At 39.6% G+C, this 18,591-nt stretch overlaps 1 protein-coding gene across 1 annotated transcript; it reads right to left on the reverse strand.

The window, feature by feature from the left end:
* Positions 1-7: 7 nt before the first annotated feature.
* LOC133648432 (sphingosine-1-phosphate phosphatase 1-like) lies at positions 8-18,088 on the reverse strand. Its single transcript, XM_062044515.1, has 3 exons — positions 17,185-18,088; positions 6,811-6,900; positions 8-1,371 (listed from the first exon to the last, which is right to left on the reverse strand). The coding sequence occupies exons 1-3, from the start codon at positions 17,803-17,805 to the stop codon at positions 820-822; spliced, it is 1,263 nt and encodes a 420-aa protein (XP_061900499.1). The 5' UTR covers positions 17,806-18,088; the 3' UTR covers positions 8-819.
* Between the last annotated feature and the right edge of the window lie 503 nt (positions 18,089-18,591).

An 18,591-nucleotide genomic window follows, 5' to 3' on the forward strand; every position in this document is an offset into this window, starting at 1 on the left:
ACAATAGTAAAGGAGCGTAAGATTTTAATACACTTTAGTGCAAGAAACTTAAAATGTCCTGTTATAAACTTTTTTTTACATCTTAATCAAGATGGCAGAGTCCATCAAAAATACTGTACGCCAGTTTCAAAGACTTCACAGTCAAAGACCAGGGTAATATACAGAAAATGGAAGCAGAGATATATTAACATGGCGTAATGCAGACAAATAATGGCGGTGCCTCAAGTATAGACTTGAGCAGTGAACGTGGAGCCCTGACAATTACACAACACTTAAAATATACTTTTGCACAGATTAATAGCATCAAACAAGAACTAATATAACACTGACACGATTGTTTGGTTCATTTTTCAGAGTACAAGGATGGCGTTTCAAATACAAAAGATCCCTTAGAAATTAATATAAAATGGAAATAAAAACTAAACATTTGATTGATTCCAGGTGATAAATTATATATTGTAATACTCCATGAAAGATTAAAAATCTGCCATTTTTCTGGCTTCCTTCCTTCTTCTCCAGTGTGTTATCATGTGCTTGTGCCTTTAAAAACTGTTAAGAGGAAGTTAATAGTGCATTTTTAAATTCCAGCAGCTTGTTCATAAACTGCAGCATTGTTACAAGAAATTTTAGCAACCAGAAAAAATATAATGCACTTTAAAGAGGGGAAAACGGTCTAGCTTAAACTATTCATGCAAACTGTTGTATTTGGGTCACCTAATTTTTGGTCTTCATGGGAAAATATAGAATATCTCTAGTTTCTGTGGAGGTGATAGAATTCACCCTGGTTTTCAGCAGTGCATGGCTGTTTACATGCAACACTCATGCCAGGTTCACGATCCTGAAGAGGAGAGGCACCACACATACGCACGTAAAACCAACAACACTGTAGACGATGTAACGGTACGGCAGCTCCACCTCCATGTGCTGCCTTGCTTGTCTCACGTCCTCCGCGGGCAGCCCCAACAGTCGACAGAGGAAAGGGATAGTGACCGCTTTCATGACCATCCTTGTGATCAGAATGACGCCCACACCGATGGCGAAGCGGAGCAGGGAGCGAGCCACCAAGCCCACGCCGAGCGGCGGCAAGGCAAACGGCAGCGATGACAGCGGGGGGTCTGCCAGCAGTCCCAACTGGTAGTTGGCGTAGGTGGCCAGGGCGGTGCCGGCCCCGGTGCCCAGCGCCTGGGCCGTGTCTCCACGGGAGGTGCTCCAGGAGTCCAGGGAGAAGGCCACGAGTCCAAGGCTCACGTGGGACAAGATGATAACTAGTGGAGCGTATGCGCCGTCCATATAGAAGTCGTCAATCTTGTCCAAAACTTGGTGAAAGAAGGCCAGAATGAGGAGGCTGTACAGGAAGCCAGTGATCACCTCCTGCAATGGTACACGTATTCAGTTTAAAACCGTACGCATTTCATAGGATGTAAAACTTCATATAAACAAAGTTAGGATCAAGGTTGTGCTCTTGGTGGCAACCAGCAGAGGGTGCAGTTAATTCAGGTCCTACTTGTTTTCTGCCAGAAGAGACTACCATAAAACAAGTTTGTTGAAGTAATTTACAAGGTTTTTGGATAAAGGATAACTCAAAATATAAATATGATATAATGTATATGCCTAAAATTAAAACTGAATTGAGGTTGCCCTGTGTGGTAAATGTAGCATATCAATAAGTCTCAATCCACCTTTACATGACATATTGGCTTCTGTCAAAAAGAAACAACTGGTCACAGTTCCCTATGTTAGTATGTGATATACAAACAGCAATATATGATAATTTACAGGAACATACTGAATTAGGATTAATCTAGAACACAGGTGTCAAACTCAAGGCCCGGGGGCCAAAACTGGCCCACCACATTATTTTATGTGGCCCGCGAAAGCCTGGAAATAATATATAATTTAATAAAATGCTTAATATTTTCTTACTAAATATATTTGTTCTTTCCCTTTTGATATTAAAAATCATGTACTGCATTCAATTGCATATCTTTTAAAATTAAATGTTATCAAAATCTAAAGATTATATTATCATGTATTCCAAAAATATTTTTTGTTTAAATAAAGATAAATACTATACTTAAATATCTGCTTGACTTATGATTTCAAAACAAATTATCAATCAAATTGTAGACTGTAAAATTTACAATAGATTTTACCGGTAAATTCCGCCGACTGAGGTAAAATCAACTTTGGTACCGTTTTTTTTCCATATAGAGTAAGACACTAAAACATAAAAAAACAAAACATTAAAACAAGATTTTACGATAAAAAAAAAACCACATGGCAGCTCTGTTGCTTGAATTTTACAGCCAAAAACAGGGGTATTGTTTTTCCATTCCATTTATTAAGTTTTTTTTTATATGCTGTTAAAAAAACCTACTGCTTTTACTGTAACATTCTGGTAACTGAACTCCCAGTTTTTGATGTAAAATTTAAATATTTTTTTTCTTCAGCATATGTAAAAAAAAAAAAAGTTTTTTAAAATAAAAATAAAAAAAATAAAAAAATAAAAACTATATATATATATATATATATATATATATATATATATATATATACACATATATATATATTCATATGTTACTTGTTGTTATAAACGGCCCTCTGAGGGCAACCATAACTGCGATTTGGCGTTCAATGAAAATGAGTTTGACACACCTGATCTAAAAGGAGGTGTCCACACAGCAGTTGAGACTGCCCTCAGAGGGCTGCTTGTAACCGTGAATAGTATGTGAATATTAAGTACAAGAATTCCCCTCGTGTAATTAATACACAATTGCATTTTGTCTATGCATTTGATACATTTTTTTACGTACACTAGAAGTGGGGGAAATAATCGATTTTTAAATGCATCGGATTTCGGACATGGACGATTATACAATTGATTAGTAAACATCAATAATCGATTTAGTTATTGTAAATAAAGTAAAGCAGGCAGTTCTAAAATTGGGCTGACTGCAGCGAGCCATCTCACTGAGAGATCCGACCAGCTCCTTTATTATAGGGCATTTATGTTCAAGTTTTGCACACATTTTCATTAATTTAATAAATGTGGGAAGTAATTTAACTGTTTCTTATGACAAATGCACAATTTTTTAAAGTTGGAAGTGATAAACGCTTATTTAGTGACACAAAAAAAGAAATGTAAAATTGCATCAATATACAAACCTCAAAACCAGTGAAGTTGGCACGTTGTGTAAATGGTAAATAAAAACAGAATACAATGATTTGCAAATCCTTTTCAACTTATATTCAATTGAATGGACTGCAAAGACAAGATACTTAATGTTCAAACTGGGAAAATGTTATTTTTTGCAAATATAAGCTCATTTAGAGGTTAAAAAATTGGTCTCCTCAGTTCCCAAACGTTTACGGAGTGTTGTTAAAAGGAAAGGCCATGTAATACATTGGTAAAAATGCGTCTGACAACTTTTTTGCAATGTGTTGCTGCCTGTCTAAGTTGATTATTTGCAAAATAAAAAATAAATTTCTTAGTTCGAACATTAAATATCTTGTCTTTGTAGTATATTAATTGAATATGAGTTGAAAAGGATTTGCAAATCATTGTATTCTGTTTTTATTTACGAATTACACAACGTGGCAACTTCACTGGTTTCGGGTTTTGTACATAAAAGATGCATCAATAATCGATTTGTAATCGAATCGTAGCTCTGAATCGAATCATGAGGTTATTCTGTGAAAAAAATACTACCTTAAAAAAGGACTTTTCATAATAAACAGGAAAAAAAGAAAACAATTGAATCAATTCCAATAGGAAACGCCCAAATAACGAAACAACAAATTAGTACATTTCCGTGAGAAGTTTAGCTGACATTTTCTGCCTCTTTGCACTTGTAGATATATTACTGTTTTCCCCACAGTTGTTGCGGCCCGCCATGAATACATTTGGATTGTCACAGAAAGATTTGGCGCTACCTGTTAGCCCTTGCTCATGAACACATTATAATGAGTCTGTGATAACCTGTCATTACAACGCCGCACAGTAGATGGCATAACTCTACTTCTTATACACACTTTACACACTTTGTCGCTATATTTAGCAGGCATTCAGACCACTCTGGGGGACTAGTCTTTTTTTTAAAACGCCAAACAACAAATATAGCAACTTTTCCTGGTCTTATTGGGCACTTTTAGAAACTAACATGAGAGCACTCTTCTCAACGGGGCTGCTGTGGGCTACTAATTCCATTTAAAGGCGAACTGCGCTTTAAAAAAAAAAAAGTTGCCTTTCATTTACAATCCTTATGCAAGACAAGCACACGTTTTATCTTTTTTTATGCATTCTAACTGGTAAATAAATGTGAGCAAAAGTCTGCTTACGATGGAGTCTATGGGAAAGCACTTAAAAACCATCCAAACACCTTCATCAATGTTTTATATACAGTCTGTAAGTATAAACAATGTATTTAATATTTTGCTAATCTTAAGCATACTGCGGTGCATTAATTTCACAAACGCATAACGACATTCGCTTTTTGCTTCAACAACATCGATGATTATTACTCACTGCAGACTTTATGAGAGCCAACAAACACAATTAAAAAACACTTACTGTACAATGTCTGCTGTCACTGGGATGCCGATTGATAGGATGTTGATATATTCCCGTTTAGATGAAGAACCATCATAATCCTCACAAAGAAAAAAGGGGGCTCGCCATTTCTGGATTGGCAGCAAAATTGACCAAATAGTCGGATTATGTCCTCATCCTTCTACTATCAAGGTGAGAGGCATTATTTATGATCTATAATAAACATTCACAAGCTCCAAGGTGAGGAGACACCTCACCAGCCGATGATGTCAATATAGCAGCACAAGGTAGTTAGCTCTGTGTGATCGTGGCACCACCATAAATAGTGTGTCTGCGCTAGCGCTTATAATAACAATATCACTAATACTTGGTTAATATTCTGGTCACAAAATGTAAATCAAGTATTGTTGGCGTTTTTTGGATGGTTCTTTAAACGGCTTTATGGGTGAAATAGAGGACCTCCAATTGATTACATTGTCAGCAGATATTTCTTTTTGAGTTAGAATGCATTAAAAAAATTACTTTGTCTTCTTGTCTCTCATAATGAATACCCAGTAGCAGGCCTGGCCCTAACCAATCTGGCGCCCTAGGCAAGATTTTAGGTGGCGCCCCCCCCACATCAGCAGTGAAGTGTATATACTCACAAGAAATCGAATAGCTTTGTCTTTGACCTTTTTTTTTTACTTAAAGAAAGCAAATTAACATATTATATGAGAATGTTATGTTATGATGATCTTTAACCGAATCACAGCAGTGCTCAAATTAAAAAACAGCATTCCCTCTCATGTGATATTGCTTAATTAACATTAAAGATGTGCACTTTAACAACTAGGCTTACAACTATACCTATTATATAAAGGGGTGGAAAAGTGACTATTACCTGCAGGGCAAACATTAGCTAACCAGAAGGCAATAACAATGTAAACAAAAAACACCTGCTTAAAAGATCTAATACATAAATGTCCCTGAGGAATGTAAGGTGGGAGTACTGTAATTACCTAATGTTAACATTATTATTTTCCATAACAATTTAGCCCCCTCCACAATATTAACCCGACGTTAAAACAGAACTAGCTATTTATTGATTAGCAATTGCCGAATCATGTAACATTAGCTTAATGCTAAAAAGCCAGGTTACTATCACATTCTGTAACAGACAAATTATTTCATGTAGGCTAACGTTACCTACCTGCTACCTCTGTCTTTTTCTCGTTTCTCCTCCTCTTCTTTTCTATTTTTTCTTCCCCGGGCACCTGACAGTTTTGGCCGTTTTGACATCTTGTGTTGATTTTTTGATGTGGTAAGAGTCATGATACGGGAAGGTAGGGGGCGCACCGTGCGGGGGGATGGGCGTAATGTTGTAACAAATAATATTTCTATTAAATAGGCTTTACTTTGCATTTTAATTAACGTGGGATTATTTTTTGTATTTATAAATAATAGTACCAACTTTTTTTTTTTTTTTTTTCTCCAACATTTGTGGCACTGGCATGGCGCCCCCTGGTGGACGGCGCCCTTAGCATTTGCCTATACGGCCTACGCCACGGGCCGGCCCTGCCCAGTAGGCACTTTTTTTTTTAAAGTGCAGTTCTCCTTTAAAAGCCCTCACATGTGGCTTAGTTGTGCTTCTGATACAAAAAACAAAAACAAAAAGAAGCAGCAGAAAACGTTCATTTGGATTTCAAAACATTTTTATTTTGTTTTTCATGTTTTTTTTAAGTGTGTGAAGAGGTTTATCTCTGAGCCTCGGGTGCAGCTGCCTTTCTGTTCTAACTTCCCACTTTGTTTGAAACAAAAAGATCATTTCCTCTTGGGATTAGAAACAAAAACACATTTTCGTTTATGCAGAAGTGTGATATAGAAAGTAAAACAGTATGCATCTTCTGCTTTGTGTCCTGTAGGTGTCACCCTTTCTCACGTTTCACTGATTAACATGTTTGGATTTGATTTGTTTCCAAGCAACACAATCAAAGTTTTATCTGCAACCTGGTAGATTAGATTACATATTCAGTTATGAGTAGCAGTAGGGCAGATTTTTTTTTTGCTCCTCTACCAGGTATTAAATGTGATATACAGTATCCGTCGTCGCTAAAATGTTGTCCATCAGATAAGTAATTGTGATTACTGCGCCCATTCTGGAGCAACTGGTTTAACTTTCCAGACACTCTAATCTTTAAAATATGTCAATAGCAAGCCTGTGTGCTGCTCTTTAGACTCCAAATACCTTTGTAAGGGTTAGCTTTAGGATGGCTGACACTTACCAGAACAGAATGCATTCCCATGTAGACTCTGCTGACACACACCAGGATGCTCCAGCAGAGGGCCACACCAAAACCAAAGAGGAAAGGGTACTAGGTGACAGAAGAACATCAGAAAGATTATCTGACCACACATAGGAGTCATTTGTCATGTTATCTTTATTTAGAACAGGTGAAATCCTAAAGAGGATGACTATTAGACTATTTTGCTTTATGAATGAGGTTTTAAGATCCTCATCAGCCCAACTAGAATGTGCAGCACTGGTTTTACAAAACAGGAAGTGGCAGCACCATTGTGTGTGTGTGTGTGTATGAACATTGTGAAAAGCTGCTGAACACTCAATGGAGAGGTTTGTCTTATCGGCAAGCTCAGAAGTGCATTATTATTGTCAGAAATAAAGGCAAAAACAACTTTTCTGTATTCTGCCCCTGCCATTGTTGCACAGTCGAGATCCTTATCGAGCAAGTTCATGACTTGAACATGTGTCACACATTCAAAACCTGATGGACTTTAAAAGTGGGTCAAGTTGACTGACAAAAGTTAACTATCACAGTGTAACTGGAGAAATGTTATCGTAGTACACCAGATGTTGCAGTTTTCCTTTCTTATAAATGTGGCTTTAAGAAGTTTTAATCACATAGGACATATGTTAATAATATATTTCCCATGTGAAAAAACAAACTTTATTTAAAAAAAATTAAATGACACCAGAACGCATCAATTGAATTTGTTTTAATCAGCCCATAAATCATCTGGCAGCTATGAAATTAAAAAAAGGATGTTTACAAGCCTAAGCTTTTTACATGTGTTTTAAAAAGCTGGTTTCAACCAAATCCATACAATAATATTTTTTTTTTTAGTGCAGACCTATGCAAATTAAGGCCCGGGGGGCCGCATGCGGCTCGTTGAGCTTTTCAATCTGGCTCGCCTGACATTCCCAAAATATTTTTTTAGATCTTTAAGATCAAAACTGTAGCTGCCATTATGATGTGCAGTGATGTTTTCAAATGACTACACGTATTGAACTATACAAAGTATTTCAATGGTTGGAATCTGCGCTTTTGCATGATGTACTAGTTACAATGGTACACAGCCGCTCAGACGAGGCACCAAGCAGTGTGGGTGGGGAGTGTTTCCAGTGTCAGCCTGAAATACGGGTGTCAGAGACAGGAGATTTTTACAGCAAAGTTCTAAAACGTAGTAATATATCAGATTGTATTTTTTTTGTTTTTTTTTACCCTTCGCGTTCATATTTCACTGTGTTTGTTGCATTTTTGTTGCGTTTTGCTTAATTGTAAAATACGTCGATCGAGAGGGGGTGTGATGTTCATATGTTGTCAATATTCAGTGTTTTATTGGTCATAGTTAATATCGTAAATCCCCAATTCTTTATTTTCATGTACATTCTGGGTGTCTAATTCCATCCCATTCTGAAATTCCATTCTGTTTTTTAAGGCGGTCTGTCATAACGTTTTAGCTTTCAATGAGACTTTATTTCTAAAAATCAGATATACCCCCCAGACACATTTTTTTCTCTAAATGTGGCACCCATAGTCAAAATAATTGCCCAGGCCTGTTTTAGTGCATATGCAGTGCCTCAGACTGGAAGTCTCTGCAGAGAGTGGTGAGGACGGCGGAAAAGATCATCAGGACTCCTCTTCCTCCTATCCAGGAAATCGCAAAAAGCCGCTACCTGACCAGGGCTCAGAAAATCTGTAGACTCCTGCCACTCTCACCAAGGACTGTTCTCACTGCTGGACTCTGGAAAGAGGTTCCGCAGCCTTCGTAACAGAACCTCCAGGTTCTGTAACAACTTCTTCCCTCAGGCCATAAGACTCTTTAACGCGTCATAATAATCCACTCAATTCCCCCCAAAACGGATTAACTCGCTGGAATATAAAGACAATACATCCATAAACGTGGATGCATATGCAAAAGTGCAATATATTTATCTGTACAGAAATCTATTTATATCTGCACCTTATTGCTCTTTTATCCCGCACTACAACGAGCTATCCATCCATCCATCAATTTTCTACCGCTTATTCCCTTCGGGGTTGCGGGGGGCACTGGAGCCTATCTCAGCTACAATCGGGCGGAAGGCGGGGTACACCCTGGACAAGTCGCCACCTCATTGCTGGGCCAACACAGATAGACAGACAACATTCACACTCGCATTCACACACTACGGCCAATTTAGTGTTGCCAAACAACCTATCCCCAGGTGCGTGTCTTTGGAGGTGGGAGGAAGCCAGCTAATACAACGAAATTTCGTTCTTATCTGTACTGTAAAGTTCAAATTTGAATGACAGTAAAAGGAACTCTAAGTCTAAACATACCAAGTGTGTGTGTGTGTCTATGGGGCTGTGACGTTGGGTTTAGGGTGGGATGGGGGGCTCAGAATCTGCCACTACATTCCATGGTTGTATTACATTGTATATACTTTGGTAAGAATTTAAAAACACGGGCAGTGCCAATCAAAGTGGACATTAATATTGTCATCTTTGAGTGTAATATAGTGGTCATTATTTGCACTATTCAACCCTTCTGTAAATCTCTAAAACTCATTAATGACCCGTCTATGCTGAATAAGTGTATTAATTAAGTCATATTATGTTCTACATATGGCGAATGTTCATATTCACTAGGGCTGGGCGATATATCGATATACTCGATATATCGCGGGTTTGTGTCTGTGCGATATAGAAAATTACTATATCGTGATATTTGAGTATACGTTCTCACGCAGTTGCTTTTAGCTGCAGGCATTACATTACAGGCTCTTCTCACTCTTTCTTGTCTCTCCTTCTCACAGAGACATAAACAAGCGCACCTTCTTACATACGTCACATACGTATACGCCCTCGCTGAGCAGAGAGGTAGAAGCATGGCTAAAGTTAGCTGTGGTGCGAGTGGTAATACGAGAGAAAGAAGGTGCGAATCTGGTAACAAATGAAGGAAGAATTAATTCCTAAGAAAAACAGCACGGGGTCCATCGTCTGGCAGTGATTTGGCTTCAAGTGGGAATATGTTGAACAGACAACTGTAATTTGTCAAGTGTGGGGTGAAAGCGTTGCTACAAAAAGTAGCATTACTGCTAATATGTGGCATCATTTGAAAAGTCACCTGCTAGAGAATGAAGAGGGCTTACTCCGCACGTCAACATCTCCGTTCGGTTGCCACACCAACAAAATGCAGAGGCAAACATTTCCACATCAACACCGTATGAAAAAAATAGTCCACGACATAAGGAGATAACGTCCGCCGGAACCTACCACATAGCGAAGGACGTACACAATTTGATTTCCTATTATGCAGCTAATTTTTATTTGACAGTTATTGAAATATCTTGTGTGACATCATGCACAGAAGTGCACTTTATTTGTTTTAAACTGTTGTAGTGGCGTTCTGTACAAAAAGTGCACTTTAATTTAGTGTTGTTTTGATTAATATTTGATCTTGAGGACATCATGCACAAAAGTGCACTCATAGCTTGTTTTAAAATGTCTCTGACAATCTTGCACTTTCTGTTTTGAAATGACATGAATGTTTGTGCCACTGCTTTATAACTGTTTAATAAATACGGTGTTGGTCAATTGACTTAGTTGTGATTTCCCTCTCTGCATGAAAGTTTAAAATGAGCATATATTAATGCAGTAAGGACAAGAATGTTTTAATGTAGACACATAGAATCATCATACTGTTGTGATTATATGTATCAAGTGTTCATTCAAGGCTAGGGCAAAATATCGAGATATATTGTGTATCGCGATATGGCCTAAAAATATCGAGATATTAAAAAAAGGCCATATCGCCCAGCCCTAATATTCACCTTGGAGAAAGCAAACCTTCAAGTTTGAGTAAATAGTGGTATTTCAGTTTGAGCACATGATAAGATAAGGCCCCTTAGTTTGATATTCACAGGTGAATTGGATCACTTCTCTTAGAAAGGAGGCCCTAATTGGGACTTCGGAATGCAAAAGTGCAAAAGCCCTATCCTTGAGAAGAGACTACCTGTCTAGTTCAAACGCCAACCTTTAAGTTATGACGTAAAGCACTTGTTTTCCAGACACTTACACACGAACATCTCCTTTTATGGTCAGGTGGTGCTGTTTAGACTTAGCGCACACCCAGACAGACAAAGAAGGAATATATAAACTGATGGTTGGGCTTCTCCAGTTAGGAGTCCTCCATATTTGACCTGACCTCCTCCCAGGAACTGCAGTCCTGTGTAAATGACACTCACTTGTAATAAAGCAACTTTTGGCTCAGTGAAGTGAAGTCAATTATATTTATATAGCGCTTTTCTCTAGTGACTCAAAGCGCTTTACATTGTGTAGCCCAATATCTAAGTTACATTTTTAAACCAGTGTGGGTGGCACTGGGAGCAGGTGGGTAAAGTGTCTTGCCCGAGTACACAACGGCAGTGACTAGGTTGGCAGAAGCGGGGATCGAACCTGGAACCCTCAAGTTGCTGGCACGGCCACTCTTACCAACCGAGCTATAGCGCCCCAGCAAAGTGTCTCAGACGTCAAGACCAGAAATACACTTCACTAACATTTAGAACAGGAGTGTCAAACTCAAATACAGAGTGGGCCAAAATTTAAAACTGAACAAAGCCGCGGGGCAAGGTTGAACAAATTAACCTTTTTAATAGGGACCCAAACAAGTTTTGCATTAAATATTGAACAAGCAAAGCTTATATAACTTTATAGTGACATGCAAGATGGAGTTTCAAATAATAATAAAATATCAATGGCATATCAAATACAATTTAAATAAAAATGTAATGCCTCTTTTCTATTTGCAGCCTTCTGAGGTAAATATCAACATTAACTTTTTCCACAGGCTAATACATTTGAAAATAAAATAACAATGAATAAACCAACCATTCAGGACTTTAAACTGCTCAGTTTGCAACACACTGATCTAATCTGATGTGCCCAAGCCAGATACCTGGCATCTTTTCTTGGATGCTAGTTCATTAATGTCGGGGCTCAGGCTTTGAGCTGAGGCAACCTTCATTATCGAACGAAGGTGTTCATCACTCATTATATCTCGTATTCTACAGTCTTGGGGGCGTGCCTTACAGGCACTGCTTTTAACGTTCTCTACGAGCCGTCGTCACATCCGCTTTTCATCCCTTCTAACAACGTGCCCGCCCAGTCACAAGATATGAGTGGCTTCTGTACCACACACACGTGAATGCAACGCATACTTCATCAACAGCGATACAGTTTACACTGAGAGTGACCGTATAAGCAACTTTAACATTGTTAGAAATATACGCCACACTGTGAACCCACACCAAACAAGAATGACAAACACATTTCGGGAGAACATCCGCACCGTAACACAACATAAACACAACAGAACAAATACCCAGAACCCTTTGCAGCACTAACTTTCCAGGACGCTACAAAATGCCCGAAATGTGTTTGTCATTCTTGCTTGGTGTGGGTTCACAGTGTGGCGTATATTTCTAACAGTATTAAAGGCCTACTGAAATGAAATGTTCTTATTTAAAGGCCTACTGAAATGAATTTTTTTAATTTAAACGGGAATAGCAGATCAATTCTATGTGTCATACTTGATCATTTCGCGATATTGCCATATTTTTGCTGAAAGGATTTAGTAGAGAAAATCGAAGATAAAGTTCGCAACTTTTGCTCGCTGATAAAAAAAGCCTTGCCTGTACCGGAAGTAGCGTGACGTCACAGGAGCTAGTATTCCTCACAATTCCCCATTGTTTACAATGGAGCGAGAGAGATTCGGACCGAGAAAGTGACGATTACCCCATTAATTTGAGCGAGGATGAAAGATTCGTATATGAGGAACGTTACAGTGAAGGACTTGAGAGGCAGTGATGGACGTATCTTTTTTCGCTCTGACCGTAACTTAGGTACAAGCTGGCTCATTGGATTCCACACTCTCTTCTTTTTCTATTGTAGATCACAGATTTGTATTTTAAACCACCTCAGATACTATATCCTCTTGAAAATGAGAGTCGAGAACGCGAAATGGACATTCACAGTGACTGAACATGTAAATACACGATTAATAATATTCAGCTTTGCGAAGCTAAAAAAATAGAAGCTAACCTAGCAAAGTAGCCAACGTGATAGCATAGCAGTCTCAAATGCAGATAGAAACTAAATTAAAAAAAACCCTGACTGGATGGATAGACAGAAGATCAAAAATACTATTAAACCATGAACATGTAAATACACGATTAATAATATTCAGCTTTGCGAAGCTAAAAAAATAGAAGCTAACCTATCTACGTAGCCAACGTGATAGCATAGCAGTCTCAAATGCAGATAGAAACTAAATAAAAAAAACCCTGACTGGATGGATAGACAGAAGATCAAAAATACTATTAAACCATGAACATGTAAATACACGATTAATAATATTCAGCTTTTCGAAGCTAAAAAAAATAGAAGCTAACCTAGCTACGTAGCCAACGTGCGCATAGCAGTCTCAAATGCAGATAGAAACTAAATAAAAAAAAACCCTGACTGGATGGATAGACAGAAGATCAAAAATACTATTAAACCATGAACATGTAAATACACGATTAATAATATTCAGCTTTTCGAAGCTAAAAAAATAGAAGCTAACCTAGCTACGTAGCCAATGTGATAGCATAGCAGTCTCAAATGCAGATAGAAACTAAATTAAAAAAAACCCTGACTGGATGGATAGAAATAAGATCAAAAATACTATTAAACCATGAACATGTAAATACACGATTAATAATATTCAGCTTGGCGAAGCTAAAAAAACAGAAGCTAACTTAGATGCAGCGGCGGGCTTACTTACTGTAGTGCGTCTGCTATCCTGCTCAAAACACAACACAACCTCCTGGTGTTGGTGTTGCTGTAGTCCGCCGCTCCACCGATCGCACCTACAACTTTCTTATTTGCAGTCTCCATTGTCCATTAAACAAATTGCAAAAGATTCACCAACACAGATGTCCAGAATACTGTGGAATTTTGTCAAAGAAAACAGAGGTATTTGAATTGGGTCCAAACACTTCCCTAGACCTTGTGACGTCACGCGCATACGTCATCATACAGCGACGTTTTCAAGCGGAAGTTTCCTGGGAAGTTTAAAATTACACTTTATAAGTTAACCCGGCCGTATTGGCATGTGTTGCAATGTTAAGATTTCATCATTAATATATAAACTATCAGACTGCGTGGTCGGTAGTAGTGGGTTTCAGTAGGCCTTTAAACGGGTATAGCAGGTCCCTTCTGTGTGTCATACTTGATCATTTCGCGATATTACCATATTTTAGCTGAAAGGATTTAGTAGAGAACATCGACGATAAAGTTCCCAACTTTTGGTCGCTGATAAAAAAAGCCTTACCTGTACCGGAAGTAGCGTGACGTCACAGGTTGTGGAGCGCCTTACATTTGCACATTGTTTACAACCATGTCCAGCAGCAGCGAGAGCAATTCGGACAGAGAAAGCGACGATTACCCCATTAATTTGAGCGAGGATCAAAGATTTGTGGATGAGGAAAGTGAGAGTGAAGGATTAGAGGGCAGTGGAAGCGATTCAGATAGGGAAGATGCTGTGAGAGGCGGGTGAAACCTGATATTCAGCTGGGAATGACTAAAACAGTAAATAAACACAAGACATATATATACTCTATTAGCCACAACACAACCAGGCTTATATTTAATATGCAACAAAAATTTGCATAACAAACACCTCCCCCCTCCCGTCCATATAACCACCATTATAAATCAAACACCCGCACAACTAAGGCTGAAACGACGCGTCGACGTAGTCGATGTCATCGGTTACGTAAATACGTTGACGCCGTTTTTGTGCGTCGACGCGTCGCATATTTACGTCACACTACCGTCATGGCGAAACGCAAAGCAGACGATCAAAGCAGACGATGCGAGCGGTGCGAGCAAGGGGGGAAAAGCACGCCAAAATTCGTCAAAAGTGTGGGAGTATTTCAATAAACGGCCTAATAATGTTGTTGTATGCACACTGTGTCGAGCGGAAATGGCCTATCATAGCAGCACAACGGCTATGAACGAACATTTGAAAAGAAAACCATCAACCATCAACTAGTCAATCGTCCGCGCGAGTATATGTTGTCATCATTACACAAAAACATGAATGTGTCATTTGTATCTGCTAGGGGTGTAACGGTACGTGTTTTGTATTGAACCGTTTCGGTACGGGGCTTTCGGTTCGGTACGGGGGTGTACCGAACGAGTTTCTAAGCTAAAGTGTTAACAAGCTGCTTTGCTCCTTCTGCCTCTGTCTCAGCACCCAGCATTGTCCCACCCACACAACCATCTGATTGGTACACACAAAGCATTATCAGCCAATCAGCAGTGCGTATTCAGAGCGTTACCAGCCAATCAGTAGTGCGTATTCAGAGCGCATGTAGTCAGCGCTTCAGCGTCGAGCAGATAGGTGTTTAGCAGGTGAGCATCAGGCAGCGGACTCTCCCCAAATGATAATAAACACCTCCCAGTCAACTACTAGTAACATCACTATGAGCCCGTTGACCTTCTAGAAATATAAACTGGAGCTCAGCTCACTCGCAGTCCTGGCTTGAGGTGAAGGTTAATTACCTCTCAGTTCCAGCCACATCGACCCCTTCTGAGCGCCTATTTTCAGCTCTGGGAATATTGTAAACAAGAAAAGAACCAGAGCATGTAGACATGCTAACCTTTCTTCATTACAACTGTTAGACACTCACTGGAATGAGTAGAATTGGTTATTGTGTACTGTGTTGGACTGGATGTTTATTTTGCACATTTTAAAAGCAATACTTAATGTTTACAGTGCTCCAGAATATTTAGATGGGCACTTTTTTGTATTGGATGTTTATCTTTATTTTTGCACATTTTAGCAAATAAGCAATACTTTCACTTTTGTTGAAATGTTTACACTGTTGTTACAGAATATTTCGTTTTGCACTTTTTTGTATTGGATGTTTATCTTTATTTTTGCACATTTTAAAGCAAAATAAGCAATACTTTTACTTTTGAAATGCTTATACTATTGCAGAATATTAAGATTTGCACTGGATGTTGACTTTTATATTTGCACATTAAAAAGCAAATAGCTACTTTTAATTTTGTTAAATGTTAAAAGTTTTAAATGTTTACATTGTTACAGAATATTTAGTCATGTTGTTGTCAATGTTGACTGAGTGGCCATACTTCTTTTTTTTTTGTAAATAAAAGCCATGCCTTTTGAAAAAACTGGCCTACATTTATTTTTTCATCTTCATTTTGAATAAAAAAAATAATCGGTAAAAGGAAAAATAATCTATAGATTAATCGAAAAATAATCTATAGATTAACCGATTAATCGAAAAAATAACCTATAGATTATTAGATAGAAAAATAATCGTTAGCTGCAGCCTTACGCACAACACACTCAATCCCACAGCCCAAAGTACCGTTCACCTCCGTAAAGTTCATACAGCACATATATTTCCCCAAAGTTACGTACGTGACATGCACATAGCGGCACAAACGTACGGGCAAGCGATCAAATGTTTGGAAGCCAAAACTGTACTCACGGTACCGCGTCTGCTATCCAACTCAGAGTCCTCCTGGTTGTGTTGCTGTAGCCAGCCGCTAATACACCGATCCCACCTACAGCTTTCTTCTTTGCTGTCTTCATTGTTCATTAAACAAATAGCAAAAGGTTCACCAACACAGATGTCCAGAATACTGTGCAATTTTGTGATGAAAACAGACGACTTAATAGCTGGCCACAATGCTGACCCAATATGTCCGCACAATCCGTGACGTCACGCGCAAACGTCATCATACCGAGACGTTTTCAGCAGAATATTTCGCGGGAAATTTAAAATTGCACTTTACTAATCTAACCCAGCCGTATTGGCATGTGTTGCAATGTTAAGATTTCATCATTGATATATAAACTATCAGACTGCGTGGTCGGTAGTAGTGGGTTTCAGTAGGCCTTTAAAGTTTTTTTTATATGGACACCCTCGGTGTAACCTGTATCAATGAAGATCAAGTATGCGTTGCATTCACTTGTGTGTGCGTGCAAAGGCCGCACATATTATATGACTGGGCCAGCACTCGGACTGGACGAAAATGGGACGTAACGATTTTCGGGAGGGGCACTGATAAACGGGAGTCTCCCGGGAGGGTTGGCAAGTATTAGTAGTATAATTAGCGGTGAATGCGGTGTTACCGCGGCACCGCCGCTGTATATAATCAGCGTGCCAGCTCTTGTGTTAATTTGATATCGCCTCAAGGGCCAAGTGAAATTACACGGCGGGCCAAATTTGGCCCGCGGGCCAGAGTTTGACACCCCTGATTTAGAAGATGATGGTAAATGTGTTATTTGAGTACCTGCCAGCGTCCATAGGTGAGCATGAAGAGACAGAAGGGTATGGCAGTCCCAGTCATGGCGTGCGTGGACGGCATGCTGTACTCCGAGTTGTAGAACACCTCCACCTTCACCACAGGAGGGGAGGCCGGCCGGGACCAGCGGACCATGTCCTTGGTGGACTGTCCCACGAACAGATTCCAGGCCCACACCACGATGAGCCTGCGGCTGACCAGGGCGTCGACGTTCCAGAAGAGGAAGGGGAAGAAGACGATGAAGAACATCTCGTTGCCCAGCTCCGTGCCGAACGTGAACAGATAGAAGAGGAACTTGTTGTGGATCAGAAACTCCTGGCCCACGTCTCCGGTGAGAGAGTTCCTGCGGAGGGGCTTAGCCCGAGCGGTCTCGTCGGGCCTAGAGTCACCTTTCACCCCGTTGGCGTGCACGCTCGCCCCGTTGCTGACGTCGTCCCGCGGGATCCTCTGCCTCAACCCGGGGCAGCCCCGCGTGGACGCGCCGTCGTCGTTGGGTTTTTCCGGAAACGTCCCCCGGACGCCACACAAGTGCTGGAACTTGGCCACCAAACGCGGGTCCTGGAGACAATGACACGTCTCCACAAACGTCTTGATGGCGTCCGTCGCCATTGTGTCAAAATAATACTTTACGTGGGATTACTCCGCCGCGCTCATGATCTCCCCGTTAGTCAAAATAATAATAATTACGGGGCGTTTTGCAGACTATCTCGCCGAACTCACAAACAGCGACCTTGTCGACCGAAAGATTTGGAGGAGCAGCATACAAAGTCCGTTGGAGCGAAGTATTACATCACGGAGTGCGGGCAGGTTCACGAAGGCCGCCGCTAACTGCGTCAAGTCGCCGCTCTCTCAGGCCGTTATGATCCCAGCTTTGAGTCCACTTCTTCTTCGATGGCCCACACCGGTTCTTCGCTGCGCGCTCCATTGGTTGTGTTGAGTGCTGAGCGCTCTCTGCTGGACAAACTAAGCATTGCAAGTAATAGGAGTGGAAGTGATCGAGATAGAATGTTTAACCCAGGGGTCACCAACCTTTTTGAAACCAAGGGCTACTTCTTGGGTACTGATTAATGCGAAGGGCTACCAGTTAGATACACACTTAAATAAATTGCCAGAAGTAGCCAATTTGCTCAATTTACCTTTAACTCTGTTATTATTAATAATTAATGATATGTATCTTTGTGGAAACACTGATCATCTTAATGATTTCTCACAATAAATATATATAGAAACAGATAAATATCAATATGCAACACTTTATTTATATATTTTCTCTAAGTGCACATTTTTCAAATTGAACATTTTCAAATGATCACTTCTAAGACAGTCTTGTGAAATCACAATATCCCATTTTAACTAGCTAGCCACTAACATTTTTTAACAAATCATGAATTACTT

This window comes from Entelurus aequoreus, linkage group LG04 (genome assembly GCF_033978785.1).
Source record: "Entelurus aequoreus isolate RoL-2023_Sb linkage group LG04, RoL_Eaeq_v1.1, whole genome shotgun sequence".
In the NCBI taxonomy this organism is placed as follows: Eukaryota; Metazoa; Chordata; class Actinopteri; order Syngnathiformes; family Syngnathidae; genus Entelurus; species Entelurus aequoreus.

Bases quoted from the DNA above. Each gene is read 5' to 3' on its own strand.
- LOC133648432 (XM_062044515.1), bottom strand. From the start codon at position 17,805: ATGGCGACGGACGCCATCAAGACGTTTGTGGAGACGTGTCATTGTCTC. The intron at 6,901-17,184 runs GTACTCAAATAA...TCTGTCACCTAG, and splicing joins TCACCTATGGACGCTGGCAG to TACCCTTTCCTCTTTGGTTT. The intron at 1,372-6,810 runs GTAAGTGTCAGC...GTACCATTGCAG, and splicing joins TGGGAATGCATTCTGTTCTG to GAGGTGATCACTGGCTTCCT.